Below are 20520 nucleotides of genomic sequence, written 5' to 3'. Positions count from 1 at the left end.
ACAAAGATGGAAGACTTTGAAAATTAATAATTTGAGCTGAAAATTAACCTTTCATACATCATAAATCAAACCAGTTCCAAAACCCTCAGTCTCCAAAATACTTGCTTGAAGGTAATAGAGCAAGTTTATATATCAAAATCACAGCAAAGTTCAGTGGACCGCCACATTGTACAAGAGAAAATGTAGCATGTTTGTATGCACCAACACACCAAAGTTATTTTCACAACATTTAAATAGACAACCAAATAGCCCTCACCATACAGGTTTAGTTGCAAATTGAGCAAAAACTGCATTTTGGAAACACCATTTAAAAAAGTGAATTGTAACAATCTTTCCAGAAATTTTACTCAGAACTTTCCAACCTATTGTGTTTACAATGGTTGTCCATGCGAGAACATAGAAGATTGGTTTCACATTAAGAGATTAAACCAAGAGTTGATATATCAAGGCACTGCTAACAGCAATAGAGCAACCAAATGCCCAGAAGACCAGAGCCAAAGCAATGCTGCTCTTGACGAGTGAAATTGCAAGCCTGAAGGAATCGGAGCAAAAATATGGCAAGGAAATTAAACATGAAAATAGAGTTCATCAAGGACATGCTGAAATCTTCTAAAAAAGTTGATTTTAACAAAAATTGAAAATACAGTGAATTGTAATCTGGGCATAATACAGTGCGACATACTCCATAAAGACGAACAGAACTGATAAGAGTCTTGACAATGACAGTCTATTTTACCTTGAAGATCTCAGACAAATCGACCATCTTCAGTCATTATTGGCTTCCAACAGGTGATTGATGGTTACTAATGCTAGGAGCTAATCCAAGCAAATGGTAATCATGCTGCTGGGAAAATTCAATAAGAAGTCACCACATATCAAATGCAAAGCATGGCAAAAAATTGTTTAGGGCAGTGACCAATGGAAATGATATGGTAGACAGATTAAACCAAAGTATAATATGCAAGGAAATAAAGTGGATGCCTTGATATTTATCAATAAGGTTTGAATTGCAGAAAATGGATTTCAGCACAACATTGAAATAAGTGAAGACTCTACCTGTTGCCTCGGGAAAATTTAAAGCTTTGAAATGGAAACCTCAAAGCTTTGAAATAAATAAACAGTTAACGCAAAAAAAAAAACTGTTGCCAATTTACATCACTCGTCTGAGAACAGTAAATTTTCTACTCAACTCAAAATGTACATAATTCCCCCCCCAGCACGAGCAACTGAATTCCAGTTGCATTCACAAAATCTATTTTATAGGGTAAACGGTGCTGTAAGTACTAAATCAAACAGCAACTCTTTATATCTTTCCATCCCAAATATCAGTTGACTACACAACAATTTGACACTAGCATAGGCAAGTGCACTTTGGCATTTTATTGTGAATGCTTTATTTAAGACATACATGGCCAAACTGCCATTAATTCTCATTTCTACTGGTAAAGTGCAGAATTACAGCGATTATCTGAATCCAACAACTTTCAAAAATGTCACCCTTCCTGTTCAACAGTAATGTGGATATTGTTTATCAGATACAAATTTCGGATGAAATAGACAGCAATTATAAGGACCCTTTGGGAAGCAGGCTAACTTCACACTAAAGAAAATAAATTTTAAGTCTGATGCAAAAAGCTATTGAAAAAGACTTGCATCTTAAGACAGGGTTTCAGTAACATGTGCACCAAAGTAGCTATTACCCCCTCAGTAATAGACAAAAAGTCAAATGCAGCAACTTCAAGGGTGCAGCCCTATTTTTATGCAAAAAGCCCATAGGTACTTCCAACGGCAAACTATTTGAAATGCCTTATGCAGTTTGAAAAAAGTCTTTAAACTAAATGAACACTCAGAGGACGAGAAATATACCCAACATTCCAATCAAGTTCCAGGATCTGCATAGTGATGAGTTAACAGAGCAGTCTTTTCTCCAAGCCACTCTACTGGAAACTTAAAAGCACTTAAGGTATTGCTGATGTTAAAGCTGCAGAACAAATTATGGTCCAATGTGTAGGGTCAAAAAAAATGACAAAGCTGATTTTGTTTTAAGAAACTGGATATTGCATTAACACCAATCAGCACAAAAGGTTATAAAGACAGCTGTAAAATACAATTCCACTAATAAATACTGGAACAAAATCAAGTTCATAGGTTGTTAGAAATGCAAACTATCAATCCCAATTTTAACCAAAAACAAAGCAGCATACATCTTCAGACATCCATTAAAATACTGGTGAACAGATACGATATACTTTACACACATGCATTACCACAGTGCATTAACTGTGAGCAAGGTGACCAAGGCAGCAAAAACAACATGCGGTCAAAATTGACTAAAAGCTGCTGAATCTATTCAACATCCTTTAGCATAGAGATGTACTAAAGCACATGACCAATTTCTTCCCATATTTACAGACATTCAAAAAAAAATGTTCGAATCATCTGTGAAGCAAAATGAAAGACTCCAGTTTTTCTGGAATCTGTCCTTCATACACTAATTGGTGTTTTACTATGGCACGGGCAGCAAGGCATTGCAAACTTGTATGGTTGATCGGCTGGATCAAGTTTTTCCCCATTTCCCTCTCATTCAGCAAATCACAAGCTGTTTGTTTTTGGGAGTTTGTGGTGTCGAAGTGTGCACCCGCTTTAATTAGAAGATTCATGATTTCTGGGTGATTGTTATGTGCTGCAATGTGCAATGGACTGTTGTTTTCAAAATCTCTTGCATTGAGATCCGCTCCACACTCCAGTAACATTGCAGTGACCTGCAGAGATGGAAATTTACAAACGGGATAACGACCCACAGAAGTGGTATCTTTATCGACTGCCAGATGAAGGGGGGAAAACCCAGTCTTTCCTCGAGAGTTCAGTTTTAGAAATCTGTAGATGGTTTGCCGCTTGAGATGCTCTTGTTCAGAGCTGCATTTCACCTTCTCTAGTAAACAAATTAGATGCAAGATTATTGACAGGGCTTTGCTCAATTGCGTCAAGTCAGATGGTGCTTGTTCCTGCTTCATAGCTCTGTCTATTTCAAAGACACTTTTGCTCAATATTCCCATTAAATCACTGAAAGAAACAGAAGTTCCCAAGACTCCTTTTGTAGGGTCTTGCAGCATAAACGAAAAAAGTTCAGCGAAAGAAAGCAAACTGCTGGCTGTCATTGGACTCAGTGGATCCAGATTATTCTGTTGCATATCCAATGCATACTTCCACAAGTTGATGCACCTTTCAAAATTACCAGAATCAGCATATACAGCACCTCTATATCTTATGTAGTAAGATGTATCCGGATGTGAAGGACCCAGTATTCTCTCTCTGATTAGTAGTGCCTGCATCCTCATCTCATCTGGATCAGCAATCAATGCTTCCAACTCCTCTCCAGAGATTACTTCTTTGGCATAATCATAAGCCATTATTAACTGCTGGGGCTCAGGTTTAGCAAGTATATTAGCCCCATCACTGTATCGCATGTCCATAGCTTTTTTCCAATATTTCATTGCTCCTAACAAATCTCTCTTCTTGTCCACAAATGTAGCTCCTAGGAGCTCCAGAGCATCAATACGTTCAATTTTACTTGTTTGTGGGTGTTGAGTTAGGAAGTCCACAATATTGGTATGACCAGTAACACTGGCAGAAAGCAATGGAGTCATTCCGTAACCATCCTTCTCCATTTTGGCTCCATATTTAAGCAGCATCTTCATGATCTCCAGGCTCCCAGATTCAGCACAGTCATGCAACGCTGTATTTCCTTTATTAAAAAAAAAAAGAAACATGGTCAAACTCTCTAGATTCTGCTTTAAAAAAAAACGTCTCTATACCTATAAAAGTCTCATCCTGTATGCATGCGTGTGGGTGTATACGTCTTTCTAACTTCGTCAAAACAGCACGATAGCGCAGAAAATTTTACAGATTATTAATCACATTAACCTTGACAAAATAAACTGCTTCACTTCACATTTCACGTTATATTTCACAAGTGACAGTGTTTTAAAAATAGTCAAAACAAGGTTTTGAAACGGCAAACCTTCAACCCGCTTCGAGTGAAGTCACAAAGGGGGGTGGGCGGCCACCAGCTCCTGTGACATCAGGGGGAGGGACGTATTTAAATTAACGTTACGCTTTTTCCAACCCGGGCTACTACCAGCGACGCATCGAGACCACGCTGGTGAAGGAGACATCCAGACCGCAGCGGTGGGCCTTGCGACGATGTGCGAGGGTAGTTGCCACATCTACACTCCCTCTCTCTACCCCCCCCCTCCTCCCCCTCCCCCCCCTCTCCTCTCCCCCCCCCTCCCCCTCTTGCTCTCCCCCCTTTCTCTCCCCTCTCCCTCTCCCCCCCCCCCCCCCCCTCTCTCTCTCTCTCTACCTCCCTCCCAACAGGTCTGCACTTGGTCTAGGGCTAAAAAAAAGCGATGTTTTAATTATGCCGTTGTTTTCATATTGATAAAACGTGAAAACTTTTGGGTTCAGTAAAACAAAATCTATAAGATTCTATGTGTGTACAACTCATTCTTCCACCCAGGTGGCAGTTCTAGCACCATCTGTGGAACCAAAAATATACATAAACAAGGAACTGCCGATGCCCGTTTACATTTAAAAAATGCTAGAGTAATTCAGCAGGTCAGGCAGCATCCCTGGAGAACATTGATAGATGACACTTCAGGTCAGTGCCCTTCAGGCTGAGCCAAAAGAACAGTCTGTTTTTGGTCAAGATCTTGCATCAGGACATAGTAGAGGAAAGACAGCTAGTACAAGAGATTACAGAAAGAGGAGAGGACGGGGTTGACTGGTAAATAAGTGGAACCAAAGGAGAAGACATGGGTAAATGGATCCATGTAGAGGAGGGAGAAGGGTCGATTTGGGAGATCGTTGTATTGGTTAGTAGGAAAAGACACAAGAAGGGTAAAGAAGAGAGCACATTTACAGTGAACTCCAGTTCCATGTGAAAGTGCCAAGGGACCGAGGTGGACAAGTAGGGCTAAATGAACCAAGGATCACAGGATTGGGTGCACTTTGCGAACACAGAGAATGGGGAGGGGAAGATGTGACTACTGGTGGGATTCCATGGTGACAAAAAATAATGCGCTCGATGCAAAGGTTGATAGGGTGAAAGGCATAGAATAAGGGAACTATCTCTGTCCAGGGGTGTGTGGAAATATGCACATACAGGAAATTGAGGAAGTGTGGGCGAGGGCTCCATCAACTACAATGAAGGGAAAACCAAGTTTGCCAACAAGGAGACCATTTCAGATATCCTGAAAGAGAAAGCCAGGTCTCATCTTGAGAACAGATGTGGAGACGGAGATACTGAGAAAAAAGGACAGCATCCTTACGAGTAACAGGGTGGGAGATAATTGTGACAGTCTGTGTGTTCACCATAAATATCAGTAAATAGTTTTAATTTTGTTACCGTCCCAGAAAAGGGAGAGATGTCAGAAACTGTCCAAATGAATTTGAAATAGAAATTCACAGTGAAGGAGATAAAATTGTCATGTTCATTGTCATGGCTGGGGCTTTGATTTGTAAAAGTTGGGGGGAAGAAAAAAAGAGACGTTGTTTGGGTAAGTAAAAGGTCTGCCAGGCAGATGACAGTATTGATGGAGTGGCGATGGTTGAGGCTTGATAGAAACATTGAAAATAGGTGCAGGAGTAGGCCATTCGGCCCTTCGAGCCTGCACCACCATTCAATATGATCATGGCTGATCATCCAACTCAGTATCCTGTACCTGCCCTCTCTCCATACCCCCTGATCCCTTCAGCCACAAGGTCCACATCTAACTCCCTCTTAAATATAGCCAATGAACTGGCCTCAACTACCTTCTATGGCAGGGAGTTCCAGAGATTCACCACTCTGTGTGAAAAATGTTTTTCTCATCTCGGTCCCAAGGGATTTCCCCTTTATCCTTAAACTGTGACCCCTTGTCCTGGACTTCCCCAACATCGGGAACAATCTTCCTGCATCTAGCCTGTCCAAACCCTTAAGAATTTTGTAAGTTTCTATAAGACCCCCCCTCAATCTTCTAAATTCTAGCGAGTACAAGCCGAGTCTATCCAGTCTTTCTTCATATGAAAGTCCTGACATCCCAGGAATCAGTCTGGTGAACCTTCTCTGTACTCCCTCTATGGCAAGAATGTATTTCCTCAGATTTGGAGATCAAAACTGTACGCAATACTCCAGGTGTGGTCTCACGAAGACCCTGTACAATTGCAGTAGAACCTCCCTGCTCCTATACTCAAATCCTTTTGCTATGAATGCTAACATACCATTCGCTTTCTTCACTGCCTGTTGCACCTGCATGCCTACCTTCAATGACTGATGTACCATGACACCCAGGTCTCGTTGCATCTCCCCTTTTCCTAATCGGCCACCATATAACCATATTACAACTATAGCACTGAAAAAGGTCATCTCGGCCCTTCTAGTCTGTGCCGATCACATATTCTCCCCTAGACCCAAATTGTACACCATACTCCAGAATTGGCCTCACCAATGCCTTGTACAATTTTAACATTACATCCCAACTTCTATACTCAATGCTCTGATTTATAAAGGCCAGCACACCAAAAGCTTTCTTTACCACCCAATCTACATGAGATTCCACCTTCAGGGAACTGTGCACAGTTATTCCCAGATCCCTCTGTTCACCTGCATTCTTCAATTCCCTCCCATTTACCATGTACGTCCTATTTTGGAGCCTGGGAGCTCCAAACCGGCGCGGCCTTGTCGGCTTCGGCAGCCGCGGGCTCCAACCAGGAAGCGGCCATTCCAGGTGGCCCAGCCGACGAAAGGACTCTCCCGACGCCGGGGCAAGACCACCCGGTGAGAACGGCCAGGGACATCGGGCCTCCGTAGAGGCAATTGCGGTGGCCTCAATAGGCCTGACTTTGGGGTGAACATGGGGTGGGGACTGGACATTGTGCCTTCCTCCACAGTGCTATCCACTATGGGAGGGAAGATTTTTTTGTCTAATTGTAATCCTGTAAGTCTGTTTCCAAGATGGCTGCCGTGAAGAGAGAGTGGACGCCGGCGCGCTTTGGCTGCCGCTGCTCTCTCTTCACACTGTGTTTTTGATTTTCTGTTTTTGGATTGAATTCTGTTTTTAATTTGCGTCTCTGTGATGTCTTTATTACTTATTTTATTCCGATTATATGTTTTTATTCCGACTACTATGTAAGGTGTCCTTGAGATGTCTGAAAGGCGCCCATTAAATAAAATGTATTATTATTATTATATTATTTTGATTTGTCCTGCCAAGATGTAGCACCTCACACTTATCAGCATTAAATTCCATCTGCCATCTTTCAGCCCACTCTTCCAACTGGCATAAATCTCTCTGTAGACTTTGAAAATCTACTTCATTATCCACAACACCACCTATCTTAGTATCATCTGCATACTTACTAATCCAATTTACCACACCATCATCCAGATCATTGATGTACATGACAAACACCAGTGGACCCAACACAGATCCCTGTGGAACCCCACTAGTCACTGGCCTCCAACCTGACAAACAGCCATCCACCATTACTCTCTGGCATCTACCATTCAGCCCCCACTACCGATGTTAAGACTAACTGGTCTGTAATTCCCCGTTTTCTCTTTTCTTCCCTTTTTGACAAGTGGGGCTACATTAGCAACCCTCCAATCCTCAGGAACTACTCCAGAATCTAAAGAGTTTTGAAAAATTATCACTAATGCATCCACTATTTCTGGGGCTACTTCCTGAAGTACTCTGGGATGCAGTCTATCTGGCCCTGTGGATTTATTGGCCTTTATCCATTCAATTTACCCAACACCACTTCTGGCTAACCTGGATTTCATTCAGTTCCTCCATCTCATTTGACCCGCGGTCCCCTGCTATTTCCGGCAGATTATTTATGTCTTCCTTAGTGAAGACGGAACCAAAGTAGTTATTCAATTCGTCTGCCATGTTCTTGTTCCCCATGATCAATTCACCTGTTTCTGACTGCAAGGGACCTACATTTGTTTTAACTAATCTCTTTCTCTTCACATCTATCTATCTATCTATCTATCTATCTATCTATCATTATATAAAAGTCTGTGGCTGCCGCCTGCCGTCCGTCCGGCTGCCTCTCTTCCTTTTGATTCGCTGCTCCTTCCTATCAGCTTCCAACACACTTCAAAACAAAGCTGCAAGACAGGAACACTCTGAACTTTTCACCTCAATGGGATATCACAGCAAGTGCTTCAACAGGAGGGGGAGGGCCAATTGGTATTGCAATTGGAACTGCTGCAGCAGGCAGGGTAGGTGCAATTGGAATTTGTTTTCAATCCACTGCTGAGGGAGGCAGGGGAGTGCTAGAATCTTACATTTGGGAACGGCTTCAGTTCCGTTGGAGGAGACGGGTGCATGGTGGAATATTGGGTTGGGGGATCACACCATTGGGGGAGCAGACCCAACCGGTCTGCACTTGGTCTAGTATCTATTAAAACCTTTGCAGTCAGTTTATGTTCCCTGCCAGTTTCCTTTCATAATCTATTTTCTCTTTCCTAATTAAGCCCTTTGTCCTCCTCTGCTAGACTCTGAATTTCTCCCAGTCCTCTGGCAGGCTGCTTTTTCGGGCTAATTTGTACGCTTCATCTTTTGTTTTGATACTATCCTTGATTTCCCTTGTTATCCATGGATGCACTACCTTCCCCAATTTATTATTCTGATATTCTAGGAGGCAACATACAGTTTATCCATTTATCTTTCTTCCTATGCAGTTCTCATGGTTTTCAAGCACTTGCACGTTATTCCAACCACTAACTTCCACTCAATGCCAAGGAATAAATTGAATTTTTTTCAGGAAGATCTGCAAAGTATCTAATAATACTGTAAACTTCCCAAATTCTATGGGGGAGGGGCCGTGGCTTTATATTAAATTTTATATTAAAGTTATATTTATAGAATCACACGTTAATGTTTCTTCCTGAACCAGATGAGTGGACGTACAGAATATTATTTCATTCACCTGAATTATTGCAGATCCAAGCCTATCAAGAAGCAGATTGCAAAATTGCAACTTTTATTGATGAAAGAATGTTAAACTCGGATCTCAATGAAAAAAAGGTATTTTACACTGAATCAATGATTTCAAAAATTAGGAAAGAAAATACCAAATATGCAATTTGGGCAATATAGTTACATGCATACATTATATTGTCTACTTCAGTGGTTCTCAAATGGGGGTACGCGTACCCCTGGGGGTACGTGAAGGCACTCCAGGGAGTACGTGAGATTTTAAAATATAGGCCTACATATATTTAAAAAGCAGCATCCATGCAAAAATCCTTTAAAAATAATTATTTAATAAATATTTCAGGAACATATAAGTATAAGTTCATAAAATGAATTTTATATTCAGTAGGCTATTCAATTTCATTATCCTAAAAACCCAGAGTCTCCCCCATTCCAGGATGGTTCTACCCAACCTGTCATATGCCACCCGGCATGACCTGTCAATCACAACTCAAACGATGGAGTCGTAGTTGAAGCGTAGCAGCAATTCTTTTGAAAACACGGAGGGACAAGTGGCAAAGAAGGCCAAACCAGAGCCAGAAAAATTCCGGATGTATCTTGAAGATTATGTTTTAATTGGATTTACGTCCAAAAGTTGCAACCCACCCAAGGCACTGTGATTTTTCTGTGGGGAGAAATTAGCTAACAGTAGCATGAAGCCAGCACATTTGCAGCGTCATCTTAAGACAAAACATGGATGTCACGTTGGTAATCCACCTGACTTTTTTTAAGAGGAAACTGTCTGAATTCAGATCATCTCAAGACACGATGCAGAAGGCCTCAACAACATCAGCCAAAGCCCTGGAGGCCTCTTATGCAATGTCTTTGCTCGTAGCTAAAGCCAAGAAGCCATTCACTATCGCTGAAGACCTGCTCCTTCCAGCGGCTGTTGTGCTGGCTACGACTATGCTGGACAAAAACGCAGCGGAGAAATTAAAGACTGTACTGTTGTCAAATGACTGTTTGCCGCAGAGTAGATACAATGGGAACAGACATTGTCGAGCAAGTTGTGGGAAAACTTAGCGACTCCTTTTCACTCCAGCTGGATGAATCCACAGATGTCAGTGGAAATGCACAACTTGTTGCTTTTGTGAGGTACGTTGATACTGACGACATTTATGAGCACATACTATTCTGCAAAGGTTTGAAGGGGAAAACAACAGGAGAGGACATATTTGATGTTGTCAAGGCTGCTTTCTGTGAAAACGGTTTGCGCTGGAAATCCTGCAGCAGCATCTGTACAGACGCAGCAGCATCAATGACGGGCAGCGCGAAAGGACTAATAGCTCGCATTAAAAAAGAAAACCCCAACGTAATGTGGACTCACTGTATCATACACAGGGAGGCATTGGCGCCCAAGAAAATGAGCCCTGTGTTACATGACGTTTTGAACAGCAGCATCAAAGTGATCAACTTCATTAAGTCAAGGCCACTTAATGCACGCCTATTTCGCCGCCTCTGCGAAAATATGGGAGTTGAACACACACAACTGCTGCTGCACACAGAAGTGCGTTGGCTCTCTCTCGAGGGAGAATACTCAACCGGCTGTTGGAATTAAGATCCGAAGTACACGCCTTTCTGATTGAGCACAGATCTCCCCATGCCACCTTGTTCCAGGACACAGACTGGCTTGCAAAGCTGTGCTATCTGGCAGATATATTCAGCAAACTGAACGAACTGAATATGTCTCTGCAGGGCAAGGACACCAGCATTTTAAACCTGTATGACAAGGTGGGTGGCTTCCTGAAGAAAGCAGAGCTGTGGAGAAGGGCCTGTGCACAGGAGGATTTCACCTGCTTTCCTCAGCTGGATGATTTTCTCTCTAGTGAGGATGTGGACAGAGCTCCAGTCAAGTTGGTCATAGTGGGACATTTGACCAAGTTGATACAGGATTTTCATTCCTACTTTCCCGACATGGAGGAGAAATCTGCACAGCTGGATTGGGTGAGAAACCCATTTCTCTTGTCCAAAGCAAACCAAAGCAAGCTCCCTGTCACCTATCAGGAAAAATTCTTGGAAGTGTCATCTGATCGTGGCCTCCAGATGAAGTTTGCCATGTTCACACTTACACAGTTTTGGGTGTGTGTGAAGCAGGAGCACCCTGACCTGGGACAGAAAGCTTTGGAGCAGCTACTACCCTTTGCCTCCACATATTTATGTGAGGCCGCCTTCTCTGCAATGACTGTGATCAAAACAAAGCAGAGAAACAGACTGTGCCTGGAGAAGAGCTTGATCACGGCAGTTGCCTCCCTGCCACCAAGAATGAAAAAGATCCTCAGTGAAGCACAAGCCCAAGTGTCTCACTAAAATGTCTCACTAAGTGCAAAAACACTCAGTTCAGTGCAACAATGCAATATTCAGTGTTGACAGTTTGTAATGTTAAGATGTCAGTCTTCTTTTTGATTCTTAAAAAGATATTTTAAGATGATAAATATTTTTATTTTTTATTTTTAGCAATTTCTGCTTTTATTTAAAATTAAGTTAATGATTTCTTTTTGAGCACAGATCTTTACTATGATCCCAAAAGAGGACACTTTATGTTGATAATTATTTTTATGTGCACAAATCTTTATTTATAATTAAGTTAATTATTTCTTTCATTTTTTTAGTTATATCTTTTTATTTCCAAATAGTTCGAGAGACCACTACAAATGAGCAGTGTTTTGCACATTTATGGATTTTGAAATGGTTCATTTTATAGTTTTAAATGGTTATATGGTCACTGTTTTCACTACATTAGTTTGAATCACTACATTTTAGTGATGAGAAATATTTGCAATAAATTTAGTCATGGATTATTAACATTTAAAATGTTCGAAATAGTTTTTTTTCAAATGTTTGAATTTTGTATGTGTTTATCAGTTCCAAAGTTTAATAAATCAGACACTGATGGCACAGTGCTCTGTTTTAAGTCTTTTTTTTTTCAACCAAAAATGCTTTGTGCTGGTTAGGGGGTACTTGGCTGAAAAAATATTTCACAGGGGGTACATCACTGAAAAAAGGTTGAGAACCACTGGTCTATTTCATCGTCTTCTTACACAAGATGAATACCAAGTGTAATTACCTTAACTTAAAATGTAATATAAAAACAATTTGTATACATATTAAATTATAAACGTATATAATTTGAGTAGCTTGCAATATTATTAGATAATTTGCAGATCTGCCAGAAAACTTATACCCTAGCATTGAGAAATTGGAACTTGAATAGTTGGAATAATTACTCCAAAATAGTATTTAATTTGTCTCTACCACTATATACACCTTCACCAAACAATGAAGTTGCTAACGTCACCTGTTCAAGGACTAGTCCCAGGATATCCATCGAAATATAGGGATTACATTATCCCAACAATTCCTGGATCACTCTCTGTAATGCATAAACCAACACACTGCTGGCACAGCCAGTTCAGATGAATTTACTCAATTGCAAGCACCTTCTGATTTTAAAAAGGTCTATATTTCTGAAATACCTCCATTGCTTCATTAGGCCCATCTCCAAAATGCTTTCTATAATGCAGGGAGGGCACGTCCAATTGTCTCCAAACATTTAAATATTTGTCTTCGTAAAAAGTATTGGCAGCAGTGCTTTCAGCAGTAAAAGTTCTGAGCTGTAATTCTCTTCCAACCTCCTTAGAGATTGTAAATATCATCCTACCCAATTTATTTTACATTGATTCAAGATTCAAGATTCAATTTATTTGTCATTTGGACCCCTTGAGGTCCAAACGAAATGACGTTTCTGCAGCCATACATTACAAACAAATAGACCCGAGACACAACATAATTTACATAAACATCCATCACATCGCTGTGATGGAAGGCCAAAAAAACTTATCTCTCCACTGCACTCCCCCCCCCCCCCCCCCCGATGTCAGAGTCAAAGTCAATGCCCCCGGCTGGCGATGGCGATTGTCCCGTGGCCATTAAAGCCACGCCGGGTGATACAAGGTCGCACACCGGGTTCTTGATGTTAGAGCCCCCGGCGTGCGCTCGCAGAGTCCCGCGGCCATTCCAAGCCGCGCGGGGTGGTGCTGTAAGGCCCCGCTCCAGGAGCTCTTCAACCCCGCAACTCGGGCGGGAGAAGTCGCCGTTGCGGGAGCCCTGAAAAGCGGTCTCCCTCCAGGGACCCGCGGGCTCCCGGTGCCGCCGTCCGCCAGACCCGCAGTTGCAGCCTCCGAATCTCCGGAGGTCGGGCCGCAGCAGCGCTCCACCACCGCTCCACCCGCTCTGGACTCGGCGAGCTCCGCGACGGTGAGGTGAGGTGAGTAGTCGGCACCAGAGCCCTCGGTCTTCCTGTTGGAGGCCGCTCCACGTTGCAGCCCCAACGACAACAGAGACCCGACAAAGAAAAGGTCGGGTCTCACGTGCAGGGAGAGATTTAAAAGTTACCCCCTCCCTCCCACCCCACCCCCACAACCCAACAAAAATTAACAAAAACTACATAAAAACATAGACAAAAAATAATAAAAACGCAGACGGGCTGCAGAGACCGCTGCTGACGAGAGTCTACACCAAATAAAATCTGATAACACCTGGAACACCAAACTATAATAAATGCAAGCTGTTATGAAAGTATAACCAACCCCAAAAAATCCAACTCCAAAATCTAAGAGAAAAGATTTAAAAATTTATTTTTGGGATGCGTCAGTTTAGGACAAATCCAAATTGCACTACCATGAATTAATGAATTTTTAATTCATTTGGGAACTGGTAGCAAACATTTGTTAAGTGTGGTGGTTTGTCAAGTACACATTCTATTAGACAGGACGTAGAACCGACAAACAACAAAGATACTACAATAAATTGCTACGTCAGGATAAATTGTCTTAAATGGAAAAATTCAAGGTCATTGCGTCCTCAAGGGCCTGTCGTCCTACATATTACGATGGTGCGCTGATGGTTGACCGAGTAATTGGGTAAACTGAAATGGGTCAAAAATTAAATGGAGACCTTTGCCCTTGAAACGGCTGTTGTAGTTCATTAATCCATGCAAAAGAATCCCAAAGCAGTCTGAAGAAGGGTCCTGAACCAAAACACCACCTATCCATGTTCTCCAGAAATGCTGCTTAACCTGCTGAGTTATTCCGGCATTTTGACTCTCACCAGAGTCCTGTCGCATCAAGCGGATGTCAGGAATTTGGGAAGCAAATCCTTTGGCCTTGGTTATCCAGTCCCTTAACTAATCTTAGCAACACCTATTAAGCACTAGTCTACGGTCCAATTTCACCACTAACCCAAAAAAGGACACTTCATTTGATGTGAATTATCATTTTGACAATTCATTAGTGGATCCAGACCCGATGTAGATAGCTCAACAAAGAATGCTCAATAAAGTAGCCATTGACAGTGGTGACAGCTACAGTGATACCTTCTAACAACTACAGCCATCTATCTTTCGGCCAGATGCAACAACACCAAATACATTTCAGATTTAGTGAATGCTAATTTTATTGGGGTTATTTATTTATTAACTTTGTTTATTATCATCTATGTGTTTTATATTTACATGCCTGCAATGCAAGAACATCATTCCATTGTCAGTACATATGACAGTTAAACACCTGACTGTCTCAACCCTACTTCTGAGCAGACAAAGCACACCAGTGACAATTAGTTGGGCTATGAGAGTCACTGGAGCTACTTCGACTTTAAATAATCTTAAGCAAAATTTATTAAACAAAAGCACTCATGATCTCAAAACTCACAAAGCTACCCTCATAGCTCCAGTGACTAAAGTTCAAAGTTCTATCCTGACCTTCCCCATTGTCTGTGTTGGGTTTGCATATTTCCCTGTAACTGCTAGGGAGAGCAAACACAAAAAGGTATTTTATATAAAGCCCTGGAGATTAGTAATTCCTTCTGATAAAAAGATTTCTTCATATTAATTCTCATGTAAATAACCAAAGTATTTTCAATAACTTTGTGAATTTTCCAATGACAGTATAAATTTTGCTTTGTTACAAACAAAAAAGAGATTGATTTACATAGAAACATAGAAAATAGGTGCAGGAGTAGGCCATTCGGCCCTTCGAGCCTGCACCGCCATTCAATATGATCATGGCTGATCATTTAATTCAAATTACCTTTCAACTGGAAAAAGATGCATTTATATTTGCTTCAATTGCTTCCATAGATCTGGAGCAGGAAGGAAACATATGCTGCACCAAACACACACACAGTATTCAGATATCCATATCTACCAACAGTGCCCTCCATAATGTTTGGGACAAAGACCCGTCATTTATTGATTTGCCTCTGTAATCCACACTTTGAGATTTGTAATAGAAAAAAAAAATCACATTTGGTTAAAGTGCACATTGTCAGATTTTAATAAAGGCCATTTTTATACATTTTGGTTTCACCATGTAGAAATTACAGCAGTGCTTATACATTTCAGGGCACCCATAATGTTTGGGACTTAGCAATGCCATGTAAATGAAAGTAGTCATGTTTAGTATTTTGTTGCATATCCTTTACATGCAATGACTGCTTGACGTCTGCGATTTATGGACATCACCAGTTGCTGGGTGTCTTCTCTGGTGATGCTCGGCCAGGCCTGTATTGCAGCCATCTTTAGCTTATGCTTGCTTTGTGGGCTAGTCCCCTTCAGTTTTCTCTTCAGCATGTAAAAGGCATGCTCAATTGGGTTCAGATCGGGTGATTGACTTGGCCACTCAAGAATTGGCCATTTTTTAGTTTTGAAAAACTCCTTTGTTGCTTTAGCAGTATGTTTGGGATCATTGTCTTGCTGTAGAATGAACCGCTGCCCAATGAGTTTTGTGGCATTTGTTTGAACTTGAGCAGATAGTATGTGTCTATACACTTCAGAATTCATTATTCTACAATCAGCAGTTGTATCATCAATGAAGGTAAGTGAGCCAGTACCTTCAGCAGCCATACGTGCCCAGGCCATAACATCCCCCACCACCATGTTTCATAGATGAGGTGGTATGCTTTGGATCTTGTACAGTTCCTTCTCTCCTCCATACTTTGCTCTTGCCATCACTCTGCTATAAGTTAATCTTTGTCTCATCTCTCCACAAGACCTTTTTCCAGAACTGTGATTGCTCTTTTAAGTAATTCTTGGCAAACTGTAACCTGGCCATACTATTTTTGTGGCCATCCGGTGGTTTGGGGCAGAAGATTGCAACCTTCATGTGGTCAGTCCTGTTTCGACAAATGCAATCAACCCGGCGTGCACAATCAAATAGAACAAGTTGTCCTACAACTTTAGACTGTGCACGCCATATGCAAGAAGAAAATCCAGTGGTTTGCATCTTGCAGTGCAGCCTCTGTATTTCTGTTCATGAAGTCTTCTGCGTTCAGTAGCCATTGACAAATCCACACCTGACTCCCGAAGAGTGTTTCTGATGTGTCAGACAGGTGCTTGGGGATTTTTCTTTATTATAGAGAGAATTCTTCCGACATCAGCTGTGGTGGTCCTTGGCCTTTGTGATTAGTAAGCTCACCAATGCTCTCTTTCTTCTTAATGATGGTCCAAACAGTTGATTTTGGTATGTTTAAGGTTTGACTGATGTCTCTAAGTTTTATTCTTGTTTCTCAGTCTCATAAGGGCTTGATAAACAGCTTATGTTGATAAGACTGGAGGAAAGACTAGGTGCTCTGGAGGAAAGACTAGCTCTCTTACACCTGCATTAAAGAGGCATTTAAACACACATGAGCAATTACAAACACTTGTGAAGCCATGTGTCCAAACATTATGGTGCCCTGAAATGGGGGGACGATGTATAAACACAGCTGTAATTTCTACATGGGGAAACCAAAATGTATAAAAATACCCTTTAATAAAATCTGACAATGTGCACTTTGGCCACATGTGATTTTTTTTCTATTACAAATCTTAAATTGTGGAGTACAGAGGCAAATAAATACATGATGGGTCTTTGTCCCAAACATTATGGAGGGCACTGTATATCAATTGTACTGTTGATATCAAATGAAATGCCACAACTGAGTACAATCTAAACTGGGGCATTCCTACTCTTGAGATTGATCAGTGCACATTGTAGACTTTAGAACAAATTTAAGTCATAATGCACAATTTATCACAAATCCAAATCAATGCCTCAGATGTTTATCCACGTGTACATGTTCAATGTTGATTCTTTCCCAGCAAATGAGTTTTCAGCAAACCCTATTTATAACTTTCACTCAAGGATATTCAAATGTTATAGTGGCCTGCTCTTGAAATTAATCTCTGGTTTTAAAAAAGTGACTATGCAATCTCAAGTAAAAATGATTAAACGACAGCACTCACGTTCTTAAACCTCACTAAGTATAAAAACGTTCACAGGAAGACTGTGTAAAACAAAACCTAATTTGGAATTGAAATAGCCAATATTACATAACCGACAATTTAGTGAAATAAAATTTCACTAAAAATGCGATTCTGTAACAAGTTTTGGAAACATTTTCTCGCAGGGTGAGAAAAGCAAATTTGTAAGTTATTTTTATTTTTTATTAAAGTCCACTAGCGAAAAGTCCAACTTTGTGACGGTCTGTCACCACCACGTTTGGAGAAAGAGGTCAAAAACAGGCACAGATCTGCTCGAATAACCGTGGGTCCGCGGCACAAAGGATGGGAGAGTCGGGGAGGGGGAGAGAGATAGAGGCGGGGGAGGAGGAAGGGGCAGAGAGGGGCCAGCTGAAGGGGGAAGATGGGGGCTGGGGGGGGAGGAAGAGGGGGAAGCGGAGGATGGGGAAGAAGCGGAAGGGGCAGAGGAGGAGGAAGGGGCAGGGGAGTAGGAAGAGGGGGCCAGGGGAGGAGGAAGGGGTAGGGGAGGAGGAAGAGGGGGCCAGGGGAGGGGAAGGGGTAGGGGAGGAGGAAGAGGGGGGCCAGGGGGGAGGAAGGGTAGGGGTAGGGGAGGAGGAAGAGGGGGCCAGGGGAAGAGGAAGGGAGGCCATGGGGCCTCCGTCGCATCAGTACCTTTGACGCTCTTGCGATTGACATCGGCCCCCTTCTCCAGCAAGTACTTGGCGATGTCTCGGTGGCCCTTGTAGCAGGAGATCATCAGGCAAGTGTGGCCGTGCCTGTTGGCCACCTCCATGTCGGCGCGGTGCTCGATCAGATGCTTGACGATGTCCAGGTGGCCGTCGAAGCAGGCGGCCCGCAGCGGCGTCGAGTTGGTCAGTGTGGTGTTGTTGACGGACGCGCCGTGCTCCAACAGCGACCTCACCACAGACAGGTGGCCGGCGGCCGAGGCGGCCCACAGCGGCGGCGCCCCCTCGATCGTCTCGCCGTCGAAGTTGACGGAGCCGCCGAGTTCCACGTCCGCTCCGCACTCCTCCAGCAAGTAGACCACCACGTCCAGGTGGCCGTAGCGGGCCGCCATCAGCAGCGCCGTGGCGCCGTTGGTCTTCTCGGCCGCCAGCACCGACACCTCGTCGCGGCTCTTGGCGGTCAGCAGCTTCTGCAGCAGCCGCAGCTTGCCGTCGCGGGCCGCGTTGAACACGGCCGTCTTGAAGTCCATGCTGGTCGGGTCGGGTCGGGTCGGGTCCGGGCGATCGGCTCGGCTCGGCCCGGCCCTGGAGCGAGCGCCTGCTGCCCGCCCGCGCGATCCCTCAGCCCAACGGCCGCTCGCTCGCTCACTCTATCGCTCGTCCCTTCCTTCCGCTCTCGGCCCTGGCCGGCGCCTCGCTGCCTCGCTGCCTCCCGCCGCACTTGCCGCAACTTTTTCCTCGAGTTTGACCGCCTCTAGCCTCCCTTCCGCCGGGGGAGGTCACCGCACGTTCATTTTATTTCCGGGATGGCCTTTCTCTCCGTCTCTCGGCAGTCTGTAAGTCTCGGCTGTAACCGGGCAGGTGTGTTGGCCGCCTTTCCCTTCGCGGCGGCGGCAACGGCAACGGCAGTGGCAGTCGTGCCCGGGACACTTGTCTTGAGCCGTTGAGAAGGAACGGAGCGAGCGGGCGGGTGCGTGCGAGCGAGCGAGCAAGTGAGTGAGTGAGTGAGTGAATTGCCGCGCGAGAGGCAGAGCCTCGCCGCGCTAACTTGATCGACGGAAGTTGCGCCGCTGCCTGATTGACAGGTCGCGTAGCCAATAAGGGCGGACGCCGCGGAAAGCGCGCGGTCCGGTCGGCGAACGCGACTCATTGTGACGCGGAGCGATCCGGTTTCTATGGTGTCCAGGAGCCAATGGGAGAGCGGGAGTCCCGGGGAAAGGCTGCCTTGGAGCACACGGTGCACAGCCAGCACCATCTAGTGTGCAGCAAGGTGTACTTCCCACCCACTAACTCTATCCATTTAGATGAAATGCGGAGGAAGGAACTGCAGATGCTCGTTTAAAGACACAAAAAGCTGGAATAACTCAGCGGGTCAGACAGCATCTCTGGAGAAAAGGATTAGGTAACGTTTCGGGTTTGAAGAAAGGTCACGACCCGAACCATCACCTTTCCACCAGAGAAGCTGTCTGACCATCTTTTTGTATCTACTTTATATTTATATGAAACTTTTGGGTCTATTTTGTCTTGAATTATATTCCACTTTCTTGCCCAAAAATTGCTTCCTGCAGCGCCTCCATCTAAATGTTATTTCCTCGTATTAAGTTAATAGCAAGTAACATACTATCCTGATGAAATGTTTCCAGGTTTCCCTTTTAACAAAAGGGTAACATACTATCATGATGAAATGTTTCCAGGCATTTGGGGAATTTACTTTCATATATGTCGGGTTTCTGATTACCTAATATGGAAAATACATTTTCTCCCACGTTGAAATAATTATAAAGGAACACAGACAGTGGCCGTTATTACTTCAAGAACATATGTCTTTACCTGGACTCATTGTAAGGGAAATGCATTCGAGTTTATTGTCATATGCACAAATTCGGTGAGGTACAGGTGCAATTAAAAAGTTGCTTCAAACAGCACGAAGAGCACATGGACACAGACAACACACACTCAAATATAAATTGTACATATCTTATCTATATGCTTTTTAAACTCTGTGTGTGTGTGCGCGCCATTTTGCCTTTGAAACGTATCTCCTCGAAAACCAGACGCAAAAACGCGGAGATTTTTACATATTTCAGTAGGGATTTAACTTATGATTTCAAAAATACACTCCACTCTAAATTTGCTGAATTATTTCCCCAGATTTTGAATAAAATTGTTCACAAAACTCACTTTAAAAACAATTATCACCGCTTGCTGACGTCACAATGCCCACCAATCAAGGCCCACCTGCCTCCTGTCCTGCCCCCCCCCCCCCTCCCCCGCTGTGGATTAATGCAGCTGCTGTCAACGCGCATGCACCCCCCCCCCCCCCCCGTTCTTCAAAAGGCGCAGAAAGAAAGATCTTTGTTCTGCAGATTCGGAGGTGAGCGTTGCTCACGTGCTGAAGGTTCTCCTCACGGTCGGTGCAGCTCGCGAAGCCCTGCCCCCTCCCCTAAACCCCATTCCCCCTTCCCCTTCCCCTCCACCCCCATCCCCTCCCAACCCTCTCCCCCCCTCCCTTCCACCTCTCCTTCTCCTCTCT

At 43.4% G+C, this 20520-nt stretch overlaps 1 protein-coding gene across 1 annotated transcript; it reads right to left on the bottom strand.

Annotated features, from left to right (window-relative positions):
• Positions 1 to 1358: 1358 nt before the first annotated feature.
• On the bottom strand, positions 1359 to 18987 carry fem1c (fem-1 homolog c). The gene is made up of 2 exons (XM_055633173.1): positions 17974 to 18987; positions 1359 to 3745 (listed from the first exon to the last, which is right to left on the bottom strand). Exons 1-2 carry the CDS (start codon positions 18515 to 18517, stop codon positions 2436 to 2438), a joined length of 1854 nt encoding a protein of 617 aa, XP_055489148.1. The 5' UTR covers positions 18518 to 18987; the 3' UTR covers positions 1359 to 2435.
• Between the last annotated feature and the right edge of the window lie 1533 nt (positions 18988 to 20520).

This window comes from Leucoraja erinacea, chromosome 3 (genome assembly GCF_028641065.1).
Source record: "Leucoraja erinacea ecotype New England chromosome 3, Leri_hhj_1, whole genome shotgun sequence".
In the NCBI taxonomy this organism is placed as follows: domain Eukaryota; kingdom Metazoa; phylum Chordata; class Chondrichthyes; order Rajiformes; family Rajidae; genus Leucoraja; species Leucoraja erinaceus.
The sequence above is the reverse complement of the archived record's forward strand: the minus strand, read 5'-3'. Positions and strand labels throughout refer to the sequence as shown.

Bases quoted from the DNA above. Each gene is read 5' to 3' on its own strand.
- fem1c (XM_055633173.1), bottom strand. From the start codon at position 18,517: ATGGACTTCAAGACGGCCGTGTTCAACGCGGCCCGCGACGGCAAGCTG. The intron at 3,746-17,973 runs GTACTGATGCGA...TTTTTAATAAAG, and splicing joins CAATCGCAAGAGCGTCAAAG to GAAATACAGCGTTGCATGAC.